The following is a 21,429-nucleotide window of genomic DNA, read 5'->3' as shown; positions in this document are numbered from 1 at the left end:
AAATGGTCGCCTTTCTTGTGAATGGGGCAGATTATCCCTTCTTTCTACTCCTTCGGTAGCTGTTCGATTTCCCAGATCCTGACTATCAGCCGGTGCAGACAGGTGCTCAGCTTGATGTGTTCAACTGCGATACCATCCTTCCCAGCTGCTTTGTTGGTTATCCACGCCATTCAGGTGCTGATCGAAGTGCTGTTCCCACGTTTTGATCACCTCTGCATCCGTCCTTATCCCTGCATATGTCGGCTCGTGGTACGAAGCCATGCGGGATGCGTTGAGCTTCTGGTAGAACTTTCGTGTTTCTTGGGAACGGCTCAGCAGTTCCATTTCTTCGCACTGCGCTCCTTCCAGGTGGCGCTTTTTCTCCCGAAAGAGCCGGGTCTGCTGTTTCCGCTTCTGTTGGTTCTGAACGTTCCACGTTCTGTCGGATCTCTTGCTGCAGCATTACCGCCCTTGCTGCGTTCTACTCCTAGAAAACCGTTCGGCACTCTTCGTCGATCCATTCGTTTCGTCGATTCCGTTCCACGTACCCGATGGTGCTCTCGGCTGCGTCGTTGATGGCTGCTTTCACTTTACTTCAGCAGTCCTCTAGAGGACCTCTTCGAACTCGCCCTCGCCTGGCAACACGGCCTCGAGATTTTGCGCGTATGCTGAGACGACATCCGGTTGTTTCTGTCGCTTTAGGTTATACCGTGGGCGCAGTTTGACCATCACCAGATAGTGGTCAGAGTCGATTTTTGCAAAGTTTTTATTTGGTTAGAGTAATAAATGCGCATATATTAGGAAATTGAATAACATCAAAATCGTGTGCCCGTAGGATTCGGCAGTTTGTTTTTATTTGACTAAAAAGTAAACGTGCAAAAAGTAAACAGTGCCCACTCAGTTCGCGTTTTCATTGTGCTATCCGTCGTAGTTCGGAGTTTATTTTTCATAACTTTGGTGGACTGCAATTCGTTCCGTTATCTTACACATTTGTTCATACAAAAAGTTGAAAATATGTATGGAGCGTTGACTTTGGTCAACCCCCATCTCCTAGTCCTAGTCTATGTGATTTATGAACGGCCCTAAAAGAATCATTCTCTACTGGATCCGGTTTTGAACCAATCCCTTACAGTGGAAGTTCACCGGTAAAAACACATTTGAGAAGTAACTTTAAGAATAATGACCAGGTGTCTACTATACTATCGGTTAAGGATCCACTTTTGGCTTAAATACTCTAGATAATGAGTAGGGGAAGCCCAAATGGTATTTTCAGCTAAATAGAATCAGTTTGTTACCAAAATTAATTTCACGGTTACAAGGCAGAAAAATGGGGATGACTGGATATAAACCATCAAAGTGATGTGGGGTTTTAGAGGGATTCAAGAATTGAAGTCGTTTCAGGGTATTTCGGGAGATGTCGGGAGTTTTCAGGGAGTTTAAGGGAGCTTGAAGAACCTTCAGGAGCGCTTTGGAGGTGTTTCAGAAGTTCAAGACTTTTTTACAGAATTTTAGCGGGTTTCACAGAACATTCGGGGAGTTTTAGAGGCTTCAGGAAACTTCAAGCGGAGTTTCAAGACGTTTCAGTGGATTTCAAGGGATTCATTAGTGTTTGTGTGGAGCTCTCAAGGGTTCAAATTGGGAATCTTCCGAGGTTTTCTGAGGGGTTTCTAAGCGTTGCAGAGCATTTCGAAAAATTCAGGGGGCTTTGACAGAGATGAGAGTTTATGGAAGTTGCATGAAGGTTTTTAGGGGTTTTAAGACATTCCAAAGTTTTTTAGTAGTAGCATAGTAGAGTATAATGAACCAGAGATGTAAGATTAAAAATTAGCAAATCCATTGTATTCAGTATAGATAACATATAACTTTTTTTTTTATTGATGCTTTACAAATTTTGTACGTAGGCTACATCTATTCACGTGTATTCATTTGTTTTGGAACGCATCAAAGTTGTACGCATTGATGAAGCTTGCTTGCACACTCAGTGAATAAATTCAATCTTTAGTAAGACACTATCAAACAAACTATATCAACGCCAGCCAATGAAACCCAGCTAGGGCCGAATCTACTAACCTCCGCACGCATCATCGTAAATGAATGCCTGGAACAGAATTCGCTCAACGCGCTCGATCTTGCGCGAATAGCTTCCTACTTGGTGAAGAACTTGTTCAAAGTTAACCTCTCCCTTCGTTGTCCCATTCGTCCCATTTCCACCACACCATCGCATTATCGGCGGCATCTCGGTCCACAGAATGAGACGGTAGGACACGCACCGCAGCAGCAGGAGCAACAGCAACAGTGCGTCGATTTGGTCGAACAAACCTGTGGGGCAACATTTTCGGACAGACTATGCGAAGGGCTTATAAATTATCAAATTTACTATCTACACAGCTAGTATTAGGTCTATTCGCGCAAAGTGGCCGCGCTTGCCTCGTCCGACTTCACCGCTCCACCCACCACCACCGCCAGTGCCTGCAGTATTCAATAGGTCGGTTTATTTCGAGACTAGAACATCTCAAAGATGGACGTCCAATAGGCAGAAGTGTGTAGGTTTATTTACGTTTGAGTGGACAGGTCTCGTCGACGATTGGAATGATGCGAATAGAACTAGCCAGGACCTTGAATTTAAATTTTATATCGTTTGTTCTCAAGTCCGCTTGCCCGTTCGCGCCCTGTAACGTCTACTACTGGTGGAACTGACTACCTATAGGTATTTAGAAGGGTGGACGGACATACATTTTTGTTGAAGAATTCATTTGGTACTGATGATGTATTGTTTTGATTTAATGCATTCTGGAGAATGGTAAGCCGATAAGTTTCCATATTTGATTACGATTAATTGGTTGGACAAGCTCAGAGGACTTGAAATAAAATATAAGAAATGTGATTTGAAATCAGTCAATAGTATACGTATTCTTTTAAGGGTTTAAGACGCGTTCACCGCTTCGGCTATATGGGCCCAAAAACGACCCAAAATACTTCCATTACCCTACAACATGATCATCACAGCACTACTGAAAATGCGTTTTTCAACTGACGATCAACCCTTAAAGCTCCGGGACAAACTTTTTATTTTAACCTTCCTCGGACATTAAAAAAGTTACGAATAATTCATTCGGGTCATTATGACCCAGAAATTCAAACTCTTATAGAATGATGACTTTTTCCACCAATTCAAATGACCAATGTCTTATTTGGAAGAAAATTTCGTCAAGAATGTGTTGGAAACAGTGGTTCCCGGAACACTGACCACCGCGAATCTGCTACACAGGGCACCATATCGGACATGTGGGATAGCATTTCATTTTGCCAGTAGTTGTGGAATATCTCACGTTCTGAATCTGTTAGAAGGATACTGTCTTCGGCAAAGTTGCTCAGAAGACTAAGAGCTTTCGTATAGAACACAACACAAATTAGTTCGAGAATCACTAACTAGGTGGCGATAGTGTTCCTAGGAGCTTCCAGTTCAATCTGAACGTCGTATATCTCGTGTTTTGGACCAATCCGAAGGATATTGTCTTCGGCAAAGTTGCTCAGTAGACTAAAAGTTTTCGCATATAAATCAATTTAGTTCGAGAATCACTCACTAGGTGGCGCTAGTGCTCTTACAGCTCAGCTTTTGATTTTTTATATGAGGTTTTCAAGAAATCTTTTTGAAAACACCTATTAAAATATCCCAGACAATTGAAAGGAAGCTTTCCAGCAGTTCTTGAGAACTTCTTTAGCAAACACCTTGATTTTTGGATATTCCTTAGGAAATTCCTTTGAGATTCTCTCCGGCCATTCCATTGGGTTTTTTTTAATTCGTAAGAGAGTATCTAATTGATTTTCAAAGTAATAAAAAAAGACAACTGCACCGTCTTGGGCCAGAGGCCGATCAGACTGAACAATACTAACATTACACTGAGGATACTGTTCGTATGTTTTTCATAGTTTACATCTTATGAATCAGTCATTTTTATTTTTTTCATCATTTCATAGTTCTCGTATGCTTTTCATACATTGAAAAGCGAAATCCATAAGACTAGTGGTATGAAAAATCTCATAAGAAGCATCGTATGAAAATTATAAGGTGTGTTATGAAATAACATTGCTAAAAACAACAAAACCTTTTATTGGCTTCTAACCACTTCAACCTCCGAAGCGTCGATGGGCGAATGAGTAAAGCACCCACTCGCTAACCTTGACGTTCCTGGTTCGATTCCCGGTTGCGATTTTTTTTTTAATTTGTGCAAAATATTTCATAAAAATATGTATGATAGTCATAAGACATAGTTTCAGTTTTTATACGTTATCGGTATGATTTTCATACGTGAGTGTTTTGAAATTTATACAGTAACAGTATGACAATAATAGTTGGCGCTTTGAATCCAAAATCATAGTTCGTAACTATGACTTTCGCAAGAAATTCTTGTGGCAAAAAATCATAGTTGATTCGTATGATTTTCGGAGTTGCAATATCCTCAGTGTAGACAACAAACAAAACCCAGTGCAGTGGCCCAGTGGAGAATTTTTTGTTCGACGAAAAGTTTTCCCCTACAGGAATTGTTTCTGGAATTCTTTCAGAAACTACTCCAGGAACTGTTAAGAATTAGCCTTAGGAATTCCTCTTGGCATTGCTTCCAAGGTTCCACGGGGGTTTCTCCAGGAACTCTTTCAGAGATTCCTTCAGGAACTGCTACAGGGACACCTCTCCAAGATTTCCTCTACGTACTCTTCTTAGAACTCCTTCAGGATTTCCTCAAGAATTTCAGGAATTTCTTCAATACATCCTCCTGGGATTTCTTCAGAAACTCCTTCCGGAATTCCCTCAGAAACTGATCCTCGGTTTTCTTCCTGTGATTTCTCCAGGAATTCCACAAGGGATTCCTCCAGAAATTTCTTAAGGAATTGTTCCTGGATTCCTCTGTGAATTCCTTAAGGGATTCGTCTTAAAATTCCTATATACAATCCAGGGATTCATCCAGGCATTTCTCCAGGATTGCATTCAGAAACTCCTCTAGGAAAACCGTTAAGAATTTCAGCAGGAAACACCCCAGAAATTCCTTCAGAAATTATTACGGTAATTTATCCAGGAATTTATCCTAGAAATCCTCCTCTTGGAATGTATTCTAAGAATTCCTTCAGGGATTCGTGCATGAATTCCTCCTGAGGTTGCTCTAGCTTTCTATATCGTTCGAGGGGCTCGCGAATCGACTTGGCGCTACTAACAGACATCTTCAGAAATCGCCCAGGAAATCCTCCAGGAGTTTCTTTAGTAATTCCCCAAGGAATTGCTCCCAGAATTTATCCAGGAATTATTCCCAGTTTCTCTAGGCTTTCCTCCAGGATTTCATCCGGGCATTTCCACTGGAACTCCTCCAGGAATTCCACCAAGAATACCTACAGGAATTACCCCAAGAATTTCTAGAGGAATTGATTCAGGAATTCCAACAAAAATTCCTCTAGGAATTTCTCCATCTGGATGTTCTGGAACATCTTCCAGGGATTGCATCAGAATTTTTTTCAAGAATTTCTTCAGTAATTCCTCCAGGAATTTTCCAGGGATTCCTCCGGGAATTCTTCCAGGGTTTCCTCCAGGAATTTCTCCTCCCAGAATTCCTCAAAGGTTTCCCCCAGAGATTCCTCCATGAACTATTTCACGGACTCCGCCAGAAATTCCTCCAGGAATTAACCAGGAATTCCTTCAGGGATTTCTCCAAAAAATCTTGCAGGGATTCCTCCAGCAATTTATTCAGATATTCCTCCCAGAAATTTCTCTGGGAATTCCTTTAGAAATTTCTCTAGGAAATTATGCAGAATTTTCTCCCGGGAATCCTCCCAGAATTCCTCTAGAGATTCTTCCAGAATTACATTCAGGGATTCCTCCAGGAATTCTTTCACGGATTCCGCCAGAAATTCCACCAGGGGTTCCTCCATAAATTTACCAGGAATTCCTTCAGGGATATCTCTAAAAATCTTCCAGAAATTTATCCAGATAATCCTCCAAGAAATACCCTCCTGGAATTCCTCCAGAAATTTCTCTGGGAATTCTTTTTGGAATTTCTCTAGGAATTTATTCAAAAATGTCTCCAGGGACTCCTCCTAGAATTACTCTAGAGATTCTTCCAGAATTTCATTTAGGGATTCCTTCAGGAAATCTTGCAGGGATAGTTCGTTGGAAGTATCCCAGGAATTTCGCTATGGATTTGTCCAGGAATTCCTCCTGGAATTTCGCCAGGAATTTATATAGAAGTTCCTCCAGGCATTACTCGTGGAGTTCTTCCAGAAATTACGCAGGGATTTTTCCAAGAATTCTTCTGGAATTCTTCCATAAGAAGAATTTCTTCAGAAATTTCTATAAGAATTCCTCCTGCAATTTCCCAAGAGGTTTCTCCAGAAATTCCTCTAGAGATTTTATCCAGTGATTTGCCCAGGGTTTTCTCCAGGAATTTCTGCAGTTAGCCATCCAAGAATTTATCCTGGAATTTCTCCAGGGTTTCCTCCCGATACTTTTTAAAGACCCTACACCGTCTTCAACCAGAGGATGCACATACTGAACGATCACTAACATTAAACAACGGATAACACACGAAACACCCAGCGAACCAGTGGAGAATTTTCCGTTTAACGAAAAGTTTTCATCAACTGGAGCGGGAATCGAACCCACACTCCGAGGATTACGAAACGGCTAGACAACTGACGCCTCTAACCGCACAGCCACGAAGCCCACGATCTGTAGAAATTCCTCCACCTTTAGGAATTCCCCCACGGATTCATCCAGAGATTTCTTCAGAAATTTATCCAGGGAATACTCCAGGAATTTCTTCAGGGATGCCTCCAGGAAATTCCCCTATTATTCCTTCAGAAATTTCATCTGGGATTTCTCCCAGATTTCCTCTAGCGGTTTCTCCAGGAATTACTCCTGGTATACTTTCAGTAATTCTTCCAGGAATTTCTCCTGGAATTCCGCCAGGAAAAGTTGTCCAGAATTTCCACCAGGATTTCCTCCACAGATTCCTATAGGAATTGCTTCGAGATTTTTTCTATGAATTCCTCCAGAGATTTCTGCAAGCGACTGGAATTAAGTTGATCGGATGAATTTGGCACTCTCAGTCTAAAAAATCAAACGATTTATTTTATTCTGCCCGACGTTTCGGCCATGGGATGTGGCCTTTTTCAAGGGAAAAATTGGTCTATCGATAGGCCAATTTTACCCTTAATACCTAAATGGAGGGACCTAAATAGATTTTACCTAAATGGATCCAACCTAAATGGAGGTTTGAGTGTAGAAGCTGAACCGCTCGCGCAGAGGCTTTGTGCCACAAGCCGGCATGTGCCGAGATAATCACGGGAATATTCTCACGAGCAAGCGTGAGGTGGTCGAGAGGTGGCGGCAGCATTACGATGAGCACCTCAATGGCGACGTTGCAAGTACCGAAGGTGGCGTGGTAACAGATCTAGGAGTATGTGCACAAGACGAAAGACTTCAGGCCCCTGACCTCCAAGAGATTGAGGAGGAGGTTGGCCGGTTGAAAAACAACAAAGCCGCTGGAGCAGATCAACTACCAAGCGAGCTTCTAAAATACGGTGGAGAAACACTGGTGAGAGCCCTACACTAGCTCATTACCAAGATTTGGGAGGAGGAAGTATTACCGGAGGAATGAATGGAAGGTATCGTGTGTCCCATCTACAAAAAGGGCGACAAGTTGGATTGCGGGAACTACCGCGCGATCTCACTACTGAGCGCTGCCTACAAGATACTCTCACAAATTATATGCCGCCGACTATCACCGATTGCAAGAGAGTTCGTGGGGCAATATCAAGCTGGATTCATGGGTGAACGTGAACGCGCTACAACGGACCAGATGTTCGCCATCCGCCAGGTGTTGCAGAAATGCCGCGAATACAACGTGCCCACACATCACTTGTTCATCGATTTCAAATCAGCGTATGATACAATCGATCGAGAACAGCTATGGCAGATTATGCACGAATACGGATTCCCGGATAAACTGATACGATTGATCAAGGCGACGATGGATCGAGTGATGTGCGTAGTTCGAGTATCAGGGACACTCTCGAGTCCCTTCGAACCTCGCAGAGGGTTACGGCAAGGTGATGGTCTTTCGTGCTTGCTGTTCAACATTGCTTTAGAGGGTGTAATAAGGAGAGCGGGGATAGACACGAGTGGGATGATTTTCACGAAGTCCATTCTGGTTTCGCTGATGATATTGATATTATTGATATTATTGCTCGTAAATTTGAGACGATGGCGGAAACATACATCCGACTAAAGAGTGAAGCCAGACGAATCGGATTAGTCATTAATGTGTCGAAGATAAAGTACATGATGGCAAAGGGCTACAGGGAGGAATCAGCGCGCCCGCTACCCCGAATTCATATCGACGGTGATGAAATCGAGGCGGTTGAAGAATTCGTGTACTTGGGCTCACTGGTGACCGCTGACACCGACACCAGCAGAGAAATTCAGAGGCGCATTGTGACAGGAAATCATGCTTACTTTGGACTCCACAGAACTCTACGATCGAATAAAGTTCGCCGTAACACGAAGTTAACTATCTACAAAACGCTGATTAGACCGGTTGTCATCTATGGGCACGAAACATGGACCCTACTTGCAGAGGACCAACGCGCCCTTGGAGTTTTCGAACGGAAGGTGTTGCGTACCATCTACGGCGGAGTGCAGATGGAATACGGGACTTGGAGAAGGCGAATGAACCACGAGCTGCATCAGCTGCTGAGAGAAGCAACCATCGTCCACACCGCGAAAATCGGGAGGCTACGGTGGACGGGTCATGTCATCAGGATGTCGGATAGCAACCCGACTAAAATAGTTCTCGAGAGTCATCCGACCGGTACAAGAAGACGTGTTGCGCAGCGATCTAGGTGGGTCGTCCAAGTGGAGGACGATCTGCGGACCCTACGCAGAGTGCGGAACTGAAGACAAACTACCATGGACTGAGTGGAATGGCTTTTCGGGCCCGTATGAAGTTGATCACCAATATCAACTTCTTTTCCCGATCAGCCTAGATAGCTGTGTAGTGTCGGTAGCGGTTAGTTCAACTGGCTAAGAATAGCACTACGGACCGCCTGTTCCAGTGGTAGGAATCCACTAATCAGGTGACCCCTAATTCATGGTGTTATGCGGCTTTATGCTTACCGTGCCTAGGAATGAATGGCTAGGGGGGTCTAATAAAAACCTAACCGCAAACGGAGCCTGTGGAGTACCAGGGCACCCTCCACAGTATTTGCCCTTACTGTGCTAACCGGAGCAATAGCGCGGTGGACCTTGTGTTTCTCCGAGACAATCAGCTGCCCTTCTTCAATCTCATACTTGAGGCTGAATAAGGGCGGGATTATGAAGATGTTATTAATTAGTTTAGATTTTCACCTATATGGTTTCGCATTATGCGTTTTACACAGTGTATTCTGTGCATCCTCGCCTTTGGCGCACTCAATTCGATACCGATCTGGCTTTATTGTTGCTGTTCTTTTTTGTGCTGTGATTGTTAAGAGTTTAATCTTGCCTAGTTTGGGTAGTGGCTACGGTTAGGATAGCTCAGATCAATCTTCAGCACAAAAGAACAGCAACGATCAATCTTTGTAGACTTATGCAAAATGGTACAGCCCAAGTGGCGTTAGTCCAAGAACCTTACTTTCGTAAGGGGAATTTCTATTTAGGAAACCTTGTGAATCCGGTGTTTGCTACTTTCAGTAAAAATGAAATGGCAAACTCACGTGTCATGCCTCGAGCATGTGTGCTTGTCAACAACGCAATCGTTGCTACACTCATCTCTGAACTAACTACCAGAGATGTATGTGCTATCATAATAGATGTATCTGTTGGAAACCTCAACAGGAAATACGTTTATTGTTCGGTTTATTTACCGCATGATGAACCATCCCCTACGGATGCTTTCAAGCAAGTCATTGCATACTGCACTTCAAAAGGCCTTCCGCTAATTGTTGGTAGTGATGCTAATGCTCACCATATAATCTGGGGCAGCTCAGACATCAATTTGAGAGGCTCCAGTTTGATGGAATACTTGAGTAGTACAGATCTTGGATTACTTAACATAGGCAACCGCCCAACCTTCATGGTATCTGGTAGAGAGGAAGTGTTAGACATAACGCTTTGCTCTAGCAGAATTAGTCATGAGCTGACCAATTGGCATGTGTCAGATGAAGAATCTTTATCTGATCATCGTTACATCTTGTTTGAACATGTGAATTTTACTTCGCAAACTTTGCGTTTCAGGAATCCCCGGTCAACCAACTGGGATCTCTTTACCGATTTGGTTGCAGCCAAATTTCATGGATACTCACCATCAATTGACACTCCAAGTGATTTAGATGATGCCGTTGATACTACAACGGCCTTCATCATGGAAGCTTTTGAAGAAGCCTGCCCTCTGCGGTCTGTGAAGACCACAAGAGGAACCCCTTGGTGGAACTCCGTTCTGGCGAAGCTCAGGAAACAATGTAGAAAGAGTTGGAACAGACGACGTTCGGCTGGATCGGAGGCTTTCAGGTCGGCTCGCAAGGCCTACCAGAAAGCTCTTCGGTCTGCTGAACGATCCGGCTGGAAAAACCTTTGTACAAATGTTTCCAGTCTGAGTGAAGCCAGTCGATTGAACAAAATCCTTGCAAAATCTAAGGATTTTCAAGTGAACGAACTTCGTTTGCCAAATGGTGATTTCACTTCCTCTGATGAGGAAGTTTTAGAATGTTTATTCAGTACACACTTCCCCGGATGTGTGGATATTACATCTTCGGATGAACCTGATGTCTTTTCTTGTAGTTATGATTCTTTAGCTTCGGCTCGGAGTATCATAACTTTAGAATCGATTGAATGGGCACTTAATAGCTTTGCTCCTTTCAAATCTCCTGGGGCAGATGGGATTTATCCTATTTTGCTTCAGAAGGGATTTGATCATTTCAAACATGTTTTGAAACAACTACTTGTTTGCAGTTTTGCTACAGGGTATATTCCCAAATCCTGGCGGGATATTACTGTGAAGCTTATTCCGAAAGTGGGTCGCGCGTCGTATGAAGAAGCAAAGAGCTTCAGACCTATCAGTTTGACCTCTTTTCTTCTGAAATGCTTAGAACGCATTGTGGATCATCACATCCGTGATGTTTATCTGGCCAATGTGCCTCTTCATGTGAACCAACATGCTTACCAATCTGGAAAGTCCACTGTGACTCTTTTACACAAAGTTGTTTACGATATCGAGAAGGCATTCGCTCAAAAGCAATCCTGCTTGGGTGTTTTCTTAGATATCGAGGGTGCCTTTGACAACGTGCCTTTCGATGCCATATTGGAAGCCGCACGGGGTCATGGTATATCTCCAATGATTTCCAATTGGATTCACCAAATGCTCAAAAACCGACATCTCTTCTCGACATTGCGTCAAGCGGCGATTAGGAAATTGAGTGTTTGTGGATGCCCCCAAGGGGGAGTCTTATCACCACTTTTATGGAATCTCGTAGCAGATACGCTATTGAGGCAACTCAATAATAGCGGTTTTCCTACTTATGGTTTTGCCGACGACTACCTAACATTGTTAGTCGGTATGTGCATCAGCACCCTTTTCGACCTGATGCAAAACGCTCTTCAGGTAGTTGAGGGTTGGTGTCGCCAATATGGCCTTTCGGTAAATCCGAGTAAAACATCTATTGTTCTTTTCACGGAAAAGCGAAACCGTAATGGTGTTCGAACTTTACGTCTCTTTGATTCTGAAATCAATGTGACTGAACAGGTAAAGTACGTTGGAGTCATTCTTGATTCCAAGCTTTCCTGGACACCTCATGTTGAGTTCAGAATCAAGAAAGCTTGTATGGCCTTCGGGCAATGCCGGCGAACCTTTGGTACAACTTGGGGTCTAAAACCCAAGTATATCAAATGGATCTACACAACTGTTGTTCGGCCAATATTGGCCTATGGATGTCTTGTGTGGTGGCAAAAGGGCGAAGTGAGAACGGTCCAATCAAAGTTAGGCCATCTCCAAAGGATGTGCTTAATGGCGATGTCTGGAGCGTTCTCTTCAACTCCCACGGCAGCGCTCGAAGTTCTCTTTGACGTTGTCCCACTACACATTCATCTCAAACAAGAAGCACTTTCTTGCACTTACCGTCTATGGGTACTCGGTTTACTAGAGGAAACTCCTGTGAACCGCAGTTCAACACACACCTCGTTGTTTCCACTTTTGGTGAATTGGGACAAAGTTGTCCTTGCTCCAAGTGATCTTACAATTGCTTGTAATTTTCCATATAGGACATTTTCCACGAAATTCCCTTCCCGGGAAGAGTGGACATCTGGTTATCTGGAGAGAAGTATTTCAGACGGCATCGTATGTTACACTGATGGCTCCCTTCTCGAAGGTCGAGCAGGTGCTGGTGTTTATTCTCGTGAGCTAAGGCTGTATCAGTCTTATTCACTTGGCAGACACTGCACCGTTTTTCAGGCCGAAATCTTTGCTCTTATGTGCGGAGTGCAATCAGCACTTCAGCAGCACGTAATGGGCAAAGTAATATACTTCTGTTCAGATAGCCAGGCTGCTATTAAAGCACTTGCTTCGGCCAACTCCAGGTCGAAGATAGTTATCGCTTGTCGAACTCAAATTGAGGAGCTGAATTCAGCAAACGCTGTTCACCTTGTATGGGTACCTGGCCATTCTTCCATCGCTGGAAATGAATTGGCTGATGAGTTAGCTCGCACTGGAGCATCACATGACTTCATTGGCCCTGAGCCAGCTATTCCGGTATCCAAGTGTTGGGTGAAGCTTCAGATTGACACCTGGGCTGCCACTCAGCACAAACAATACTGGAATAGTTTGGAGTCATGTCGTCAAACAAAATTGTATTGTACTGAGCCATCTCTAGGGGTGGCAAAGTATCTAACAAATCTGTCAAAGCAGAATTGCAGCATGCTGGTCAAAGCATTGACTGGCCACTGCCGACTCAGTTATCACATGGCGAATATTCAGCAAGCTGATTCATTTGCATGTGATAGCTGTGAATCCGATTATGGAACTTCGTATCATTTAATATGTAACTGTCCAGCTTTTGCGCAATTGCGTTTCCGAGTACTCGGGAAACACTTATTTAGTGAAACTGACTTCAGAAACCTGAATCTTCAGGACGTTCTGTTGTTCTTGACCCGCTGTGGTAAAGAGCTATAGGCTCTCTTTACGCTTTATGCATTATCACAGTGCCCTTCTCAGGGCGCTGTTCGCACCCATTGTGGCACGCTTATGCGTTATTACAGTGTCCTTTTCAGGACGCTATGTGAACCCATTGTGGTACGCTTTTGCGAGTATGACGATCCTATTCCCTTACCTGTCCTTTCCCATCTCCTATCCTTTTTCCTTCCCTTCTCCGTCAGGTAAATGATGAATAGGCTCGTGTTCATGGCGATGGCACAAATTTCCCAAATGGAGGAGAACGTGCCTCTAGAGCCGACCTACTGATAAAAAAAAAAAAAAAAAAAAGTGGAGGACGATCTGCGGACCCTACGCAGAGTGCGGAACTGAAGACAAACTACCATGGACTGAGTGGAATGGAGGCGACTACTATGTACAGCAGAGGCCACCCCGGCCTTAGCCTGATTGGTAACGGTTAAGTATGTTCTGAGATGAATATATACTAGCGTGGTTCAAAAAATCGTTTTTGCTCCACACCGCTTATTCGATTTATAACCAGATTCTATGCCTTCTCACAAAATTTGAGCTTAAGGTATGCACACAGCAAAATCTAGCCACCGCATTTTGGATAGAAATTTCTCTATTTTCAACGAATCGTGGCAATCTCTGGCGCAAATGAAAGCTTATTGTGTAAGGAATCGAAAAATATTTACTTCGGGATATATTTTGACATTGTGTTTAAAATAGAGTCAAGGGAACAAGAAGTCCTCGAAAAGTTTTTGCACAAACGTGCTGAAAATCTGACAATGTACATTAAAGCGACCGTCCCCGCAGACCTAAGTTAGCTTTTAAGTATTCGGTTCTATACATCATTACAACCTGAAAAGGTTGCAGATCAACTTAAGAGCAAGAAAAAAATCGAAGTTTGGCAAGAAATACATAGTTTGGTCAACAATATGAATTTGTGGTTTGAAAAACAGAACTTTTAGAAATACATGTACAACAAATCATCTTTTTCACTACGGGAAATGTCGGGAAAAATGGCTGGCACCCCTTATTCAAAAGCTTAGATATTGTGTATTGATTTGAATTGATTTTTGTCCCCTGTTTTTGGCGGAGAATGCTTGCGTTTGTATGCAGAAAACTATGTAGAAATTGTACTGCATTTTTCCAAAAAACGTAAAATCTCATACACTTCAAAACTCAACCCAATTGAAAAATATTGAGTAACCGTGAATTGGAACCTTCAAAAAATGTCAAGAACGAAAGCTTTCATCGAAAAATAAGATTGATTTTGACACAAAGGTGGTAAAAATTTCTTGGCATGCGGTCGAAGGTACTGTGCAAAACTTTACGGAAGGACTCAAGCTCAAAACTCGAGATGGCGGATATAACAAGTCAAATCAGCAATGTCTTGATGTTGATTTAAAGTAAATTAATGCTTTTTTACGATGAATTGCTTTTGGTTTGGGAACAAGTTGGAATGAATTATTACTGCTTGATTTTCTTTGGCCAGATTTTGCTGTGCGCATACCTTATTAGGTTGAAAATTGAGACTGCACAAGCCTTTCAAAGTTTGTATGGGAATTACTATGGAGAAATGATGTTTTTCATTCAATCGACCGTAACATTTTCCCAAGCGCCCCAGAGGGTTAGTTGGCCCTTGGTACTCCTAGGCTACTCTATCAGCTACAACTTTGCCGAAGATCGCATTCAAATCGGACGCCTCATTAATTAGTTATCGATTTGTATCCAACTGGAGAAACTTAGATAGTGATCCTCCAGCTTCCTAGCAGGCAACATTGCTGCATATGGCGCCAAAGATAGCACACTGAAATCATGGCTACTATGTTTCACTGCAAAATGCAGTGATGCCCACCGAGTAGTTTAACCATCACACATTGGAGTAAATCACATCAAAACCTGATCATAAGTGGAAAAACTCAAAATGAAGTAATTAAGTTTTCCGTTGTGTTTTTGCTAAGTGTAGTTATTGTATAATCGTTTGACAGCTAAGCAGTGTCCAAATGTTTTGTTTACGCTTATCAGAAGAGGTTAAGTGAAGCTGAAGTTTAGCCGTTTTCTTTGATATAACTCACAGCGCGTGCTAGTTTTGACCATACAAAGTGAATGAAATTGATAGTCAATCAATTCAACGATGCAGTTTGTTAAAGAAGGTTAATGTTGTTATTCTGTTAGTTTAAAACCCAAACAAATTAACGTTGAATTTACATACAATATATGATAATATTGAAAAAAAATATTTGATGGAATCCTTTACCGTACATTCAAAATGAAATAAGTTGATTTTCCGGCTGTTTCCGGGAAATTTGCTTATAGTGTATGATAAAACTATTGTTCCTCTTTCAAATGCAGAAATAAAACCTTCCGGATGTTTCCGATTTCAAAAGTTGCAACACTTTGAAAAAATCGTGATAGTTATATTATTATATGGTATTATTTGCCTTAAAACACTACACGCAAAAAAATCCGTTCCGATATATGTGCACTCTCAGTCACGGCAACGGGAACAAACGGGAACTATGCATAGCAACGATAACAACAATAAGAAATGTACACCGTGAACTAGATGTCACGGTTTCGAGAACGCCCATATTGACAGCTGGAACTAGTTCCAGTTCACGGTGTATATTTGCTTGTTCTCATATTTGCGTTTGTTTGTTCTCGTTTATCAGAACGGTTTTCTGAGCGTGTATTTATCCCTCTGAACGTATTTTTGCTGAAAACTAGAATTCAACAGCTTTCAAGCAAAAAAAAGAAGTTTAAAAACGGTCAACTGGTTCTAAAATTGTGATTTTTTGAAAAATTTTAGTTTCGAAAAATCTTGACTTTTACAATCATAAAATTGGTCACCCTAATGACGAAATAAAAAAATACGAAAGCTATGAAATACGTTTCATTACTAATTTGGGTTGCATTTGGGTTGCGAAAATGCGCCAAAATAATTTTGATCAGTTTTGATGTACTAGGTGCTCCACTGTGCATCATCAGTAAAGATTTTGATTCTGGATAAAAATCGGTAACTAATTAATGAGGCATGGGATTTGAATGCAGTCTTCGGGAAAGTTGTAGCTGATAGAGTCGCCTAGGAGTACCAAGGGTCAACTAACCCTCTTGGGCACTTGAGGAAATGTTACGGTCGATTGAATGAAAAACATCGTTTCCCCATAGTAATTCCCATACAAACTTTGAAGGGCTTGTGCAGTCTCAATTTTCAACCAAATGAGCTCCAATTTTGTGAGCAGGCATAGAATCTGGTTATGAAGCGAATAAGCGGTGTGGAGCAAAAACGATTTTTTGAACCACGCTAATATATACTGTATAGGAGTATATGAACCTGTTTTCAAAGAAATTCTGACATTCCTGCCCCCAGGCCCCCTCTGTAGCTACGCCAATGGGGAACCCTTTTTTGGGTGCAAACCCTGTTTTAAACATGAACTCCCGGAATGACAAGTACCCTTACATGAGGTACAACTCTTCCCACCGATCATAGTGTAACCCACTTGTTTTAATATTTTACAGTTCCTGAGTATCAGCCGATTAAAAATAAAAAGTTTGTCCTGAGGCTTTCTAATCTAATCTAATCTAATCTAATACATACGCAGCCAGTACAAGAAAGCATCCTGGAAAATAATCGGGTTAGATTAAGCCCGACTATTTTTCTTGTCAATATTGAAGCTTGTGGCATATTAGGAATATGACACAAGCGTCAAAGCGGCCAGGCCTACTGCGCAGTATTTACCGCAGAGATGATTCTTCGAATTGCCTCGACTTCTACATTTTGTGTCGAAACAATTCTAGAATCTACAGGGGTGGAAGGATGCGTGGACATACCGTACCAAACGCTCCATATTATACGCAATTGAATACTGGTAGAAATATAAATATTATTGCAAAGGTTTTTAAGATTCAATGTTAAATAATATATGTTGGAAAGATCTCACCAATCTGTTTAGTTGCTTGTTGTCCAATGGTATACTTGAGGAGCTTTCGACCACAGACAAACAGACGTAACACTTCGAACAGTTTACGATTCAAATCATAGTCACGGAAACATATTCGCCCAATGCTAAAAGGACTATGTTTGGCCGACCACCAACTAGGTGGCGGTGGTGAGCAAACGTCAAACTCGAACAAAAACTATGCGAGCGCCACGGTTGGTCATTTGGCCAACTATCAAATTTTGAAGAAGATCGTTAAATCGGTGAACGATGGGAATTATCAGAGTGTTACGTCTGTTTGTCTGTGTTTCGACAGTTGATCATTTTCAAATTTTGGAGCCTGATCCCATGAAACGGCGGATGTTGTGTTTACGACATTGTTAACATTACTTCACACCTTCACCATCAATTTCTATCATCGCATTTTTACTATGCCATCACAATCAAACTTTCTCTTGGAGAATATTCTTATAGACCCATACACTTTTTCCTAAACACAGGACAATGTCCTTTCCACTTGTAAAGTGATCGATTTTTTTAGAACCAAGTCGCTAGAGGCAAATTTCTTCATGGCTTCTGCCAGCCAAACACTCGCGATCTCTAAAAAAAAAAGGCATATTGAAAAGCTAAGCTTTTCCTATATGTGTTCTTCACTAGCATATCAGCCATCACTAAATAACCTTCTGCTGGATTGCTGCATCATCCGCATAACCACTTTTTCACCAGTTGAACTACTGGTCCGACTGTTCTTCGATAAGTTGTCCGACCGCATTGTAAAATCCTTCGGAGGTACCAGATCGTCAATACCGATACAAAAACCAGCTTCAAAATGTTCGTCTCGTCAGCTGCTCGTATTGCCCCAGTCGCCCGCAACCTGGTCCTCAATGGAACCAAAGCCTACCTCCGACCATTGAGCTCCGCCGTCATCAGCCAGAGCCAGACCTTGGCCGCCCAGAACAGCACCCCAGTTGCTCTGCTGCCACAGGTCCGGTCATTCCAGACTTCCCAGGTCAGCCGTGATATCGATTCGGCCGCGAAGTTCATCGGTGCTGGTGCCGCCACCGTCGGTGTCGCTGGATCTGGTGCCGGTATCGGAACAGTATTCGGTTCCCTCATCATCGGCTACGCCAGAAACCCATCGCTCAAGCAGCAGCTGTTCTCGTACGCTATCCTGGGATTCGCCCTGTCCGAAGCCATGGGTCTGTTCTGTTTGATGATGGCCTTCCTGCTGCTCTTCGCTTTCTAAGCAACCATCTTCTTTAAAATAAACAGCGTATAAGAAAAAAAACAAAATCTTTTTAAAGTAACTACAGAAAAACAGTCGAAACCGCTGCCGAACGCAACCGGACTCCAGGCACTTTTTACGAAAAAAACATTCTCCATGAAAAGTTTTATTTTCAAAACCAAAATTTAGAACGTACCACCGCACACTTGCTTTTCGAGGCAATCATTGTTATTTGGGGCAATTAAATATTGGAGTAAAATATTTAATTCGCAGATTCCAAAAAAATGACAGCGGAAAAAAATAAACACCCGAACGCGCTCGCGGACTCAAAAAAAAAAAAAAGTTTGTCCTGAGGCTTTGAGGGTTAAGTCGATTGCACAGAAGAGGCGTATATCTCAAAGATTTATTATGCTTGTTCACATAATTTTGATTTTAATTGTACCACACAATGCCTAGCATTCTGCTAAATTCAAAAACAATTTATTATCCTTTCATGTTAAATAATGTAATGGCAATGTGAGAAATAATTTACAAAATAAAATTTCCTATGTCTAGAATGATATGAAAACAGTTCGAGAGGAACGCACCCAAACAAATATAGCTTTAGAAATTGAACAAAACAAAAAATAAAAATATTCTCATCTAGTCCAACACAATTCAACCAAAAAATCTAAAAAAGAATCTAAGACTACATTGCCATCAATACTCTGCGCTTTTTAAGTGGCCCAGCGAAGACAGCGGTTGAGCAGGACGTTAATTCACTGAACGAAAAAAAAGGCAACATGGGAAACATATTGCGGAGCTCGCACGCATACGAAACGCACAGCGCTGCTGCTAGCTGCTGTGGACACTGCTAAGTCAACCGCAATCAACCCGGGGGTGGTGTTTGGGAGAAGTAGAAATACGCTAGCGGAGTAGAGTAAGACAAGCGACCGACTCCGATTCCTCAGTGGCCCCGTCCTTAGGGATGACCCCCCGCTCGTTTTAAAGGGGAATTTGGCATAAAATGCATCATTCTCTCTCTCTCTTCTTGGCGTAACGTCCTCATTGGGACAAAGCCTGCATCTCAGCTTAGTGTTCTATAAGCACTTCCACAGTTATTAACTGAAAGCTTCCTCTGCCAATGACCATTTTGCATGCGTATATCGTGTGGCAGGCACGAAGATACTTTATGCCCAAGGAAGTCAAGGAAATTTCCTTTACGAAAAGATCCTGGACCGATCGGGAATCGAACCCGTCACCCTCAGCATGGTCATGCTGAATACCCGTGCGTTTACCGCCTCGGCTATATGGGCCCTATCATTGTGGGGAAATTTATCCACCTTTACAAATGACAGCTGTTAATCCCCAAAATTTTAAAAATTTCTGTACCTAAAAAAGAAATGAATACTCATTTGAAAGATGGACTTCCGTTTCGTCACGATGTCCCCTACAAGAGGCAAGCGGCAAAATTTATTAGCTCTACGCTGAATGTGATGCTGATCGCGAAGGAACATTTGCTGCTGCGACAAAGACGAGCTCGAACACACACCGGACCGACGCAACGCCGCCGGACACCGCCGCGCACCGGACGACTCGATCAGCTAAGTCAGTTGGCGAAGTGATACCTAGTACTTGACTGCGCCACCACCCGGCACCAAGAAACCCTTCACGGCGCGTCGAGGCGGTTCAAGAGCGCAGGGTGCGTAGTTAAGCTACGAGGAGTGTGAGGTAGGGAGGGATGGTGACGACCGACGCGCCCTCTGCCTCTGTCCATTCGCTGACTGCTTCGCTGTAAGTCTTGAGCTGTCATAGTGCGTGCTTGACAGGGTGCGTATGCGCGGGTCAGTCATTTTGGTTAGGGAAGATTGCAAAAAAAACGATGACTGACTAGACTATTGAGAAGAATGATTTTCCTGCTGCGATGGCCCCAAGCGGTTTCACTGCATAAACTGATACATTTTTGCTAGATAATGAGGTGCTGATTTAGAGACTTTTGGGCTGTTTGGCAGTCTATGAATTAGTCATTTATGAAACGAGTTGCAAAATATGTTTTTTGACAAAGAGTCGTACATTTTTCTAACGACACTGTATAAATACGAAGAGTGCTGATAGATTAAGTTTCGCAATGAGTTGCATACACAATTTCATGCATTGATTTTTTTTTCATTGTACAACTCATTTGAGTTGCATAACGAACGTTACGTTACTATTTATCATTATGCAACTAATTTGAATTGCATTTTGTGCTAATAAAATGGTTCAGATCGGTCTAGGCGTTCCGGAGTCATGACCATTTAAGCAAGCGGACCATCACCGGCGGAAATGGCCAAATGAGAAACATGCTCAAAATTCTTCAGTGCGACATATCAAATCACGCCAATTTGTGTAATGTTGCTCATGGTTGACGTACTTTGTTCCTTGTCCGAAAATGATATTTATTTATTTATTCGTCGTCAATCATACATATGTAGACCATTTACATTTACATTTATGTTTTCTTAACCTAACATTATTTTTTTATGTTTTGAGGTTATGGCTTTCAGTCTTGGAAGAAAAACTCAAAAACGGATTGCTTAGTTTTCATCCGACGTTTCGGTCGGTCCGTTTTTGAGTTTTTCTTCCAAGACCAAGCCATAACCTCAAAACATAAGATCAACATTCGATTCCTCAAGAAAATTATTTTTTTAGTTAAGAGACATTCAATTGTCTCTTAAGCTTAGTTTTCAACATACCGAAGTCAATGAACTCACATTGTTCAATATATATCTTCATCATTTGATTATTAGGTCCAAACATGGCATAATTAGTACGATAGTGATTAGTAGAAAAAATGCTGCGATTTCGTAATTGACGAGTAGGTGCAAAAAAATTCAATTTTGATAAAATTTTCTGTGAATCAACTCGGTTGGATACGATGTCATTTATAAATGACATCATGGCGAATTTCCGACGTTCTTTTAAGGGCGGACGGGACGGTCGGGGAAATATCCGCCATTGCTCTGTTGCTACTAAGATGGTAATCTCAGATTCTACTTCATATTTTGCAACAAAAACCTATCACTGTGTATGCTCACTTGCAGTGCATATGCTGATTGTTTTTCAGCATCTTCAGTGCGATAGAACTCGAGATTACCAT

The 21,429-nt window shown here is 42.3% G+C and overlaps 1 protein-coding gene across 1 annotated transcript; it reads left to right on the top strand.

Annotated features, from left to right (window-relative positions):
- The first annotated feature begins 17,821 nt into the window (after positions 1–17,821).
- On the top strand, positions 17,822–18,379 carry LOC109398231 (ATP synthase lipid-binding protein, mitochondrial). Its single transcript, XM_029859004.2, has one exon. It carries the CDS (start codon positions 17,916–17,918, stop codon positions 18,330–18,332), a length of 417 nt encoding a protein of 138 aa, XP_029714864.1. The 5' UTR covers positions 17,822–17,915; the 3' UTR covers positions 18,333–18,379.
- The last annotated feature ends 3,050 nt before the right edge of the window (positions 18,380–21,429 follow it).

This window comes from Aedes albopictus, chromosome 2, assembly GCF_035046485.1.
Source record: "Aedes albopictus strain Foshan chromosome 2, AalbF5, whole genome shotgun sequence".
In the NCBI taxonomy this organism is placed as follows: Eukaryota; Metazoa; Arthropoda; class Insecta; order Diptera; family Culicidae; genus Aedes; species Aedes albopictus.
This window is presented reverse-complemented; position numbering and strand designations above follow the sequence as displayed.

What these genes read in the sequence shown, in the direction of transcription:
- LOC109398231 (XM_029859004.2), top strand. Translation starts at nt 17,916, where the DNA reads ATGTTCGTCTCGTCAGCTGCTCGTATTGCCCCAGTCGCCCGCAACCTG.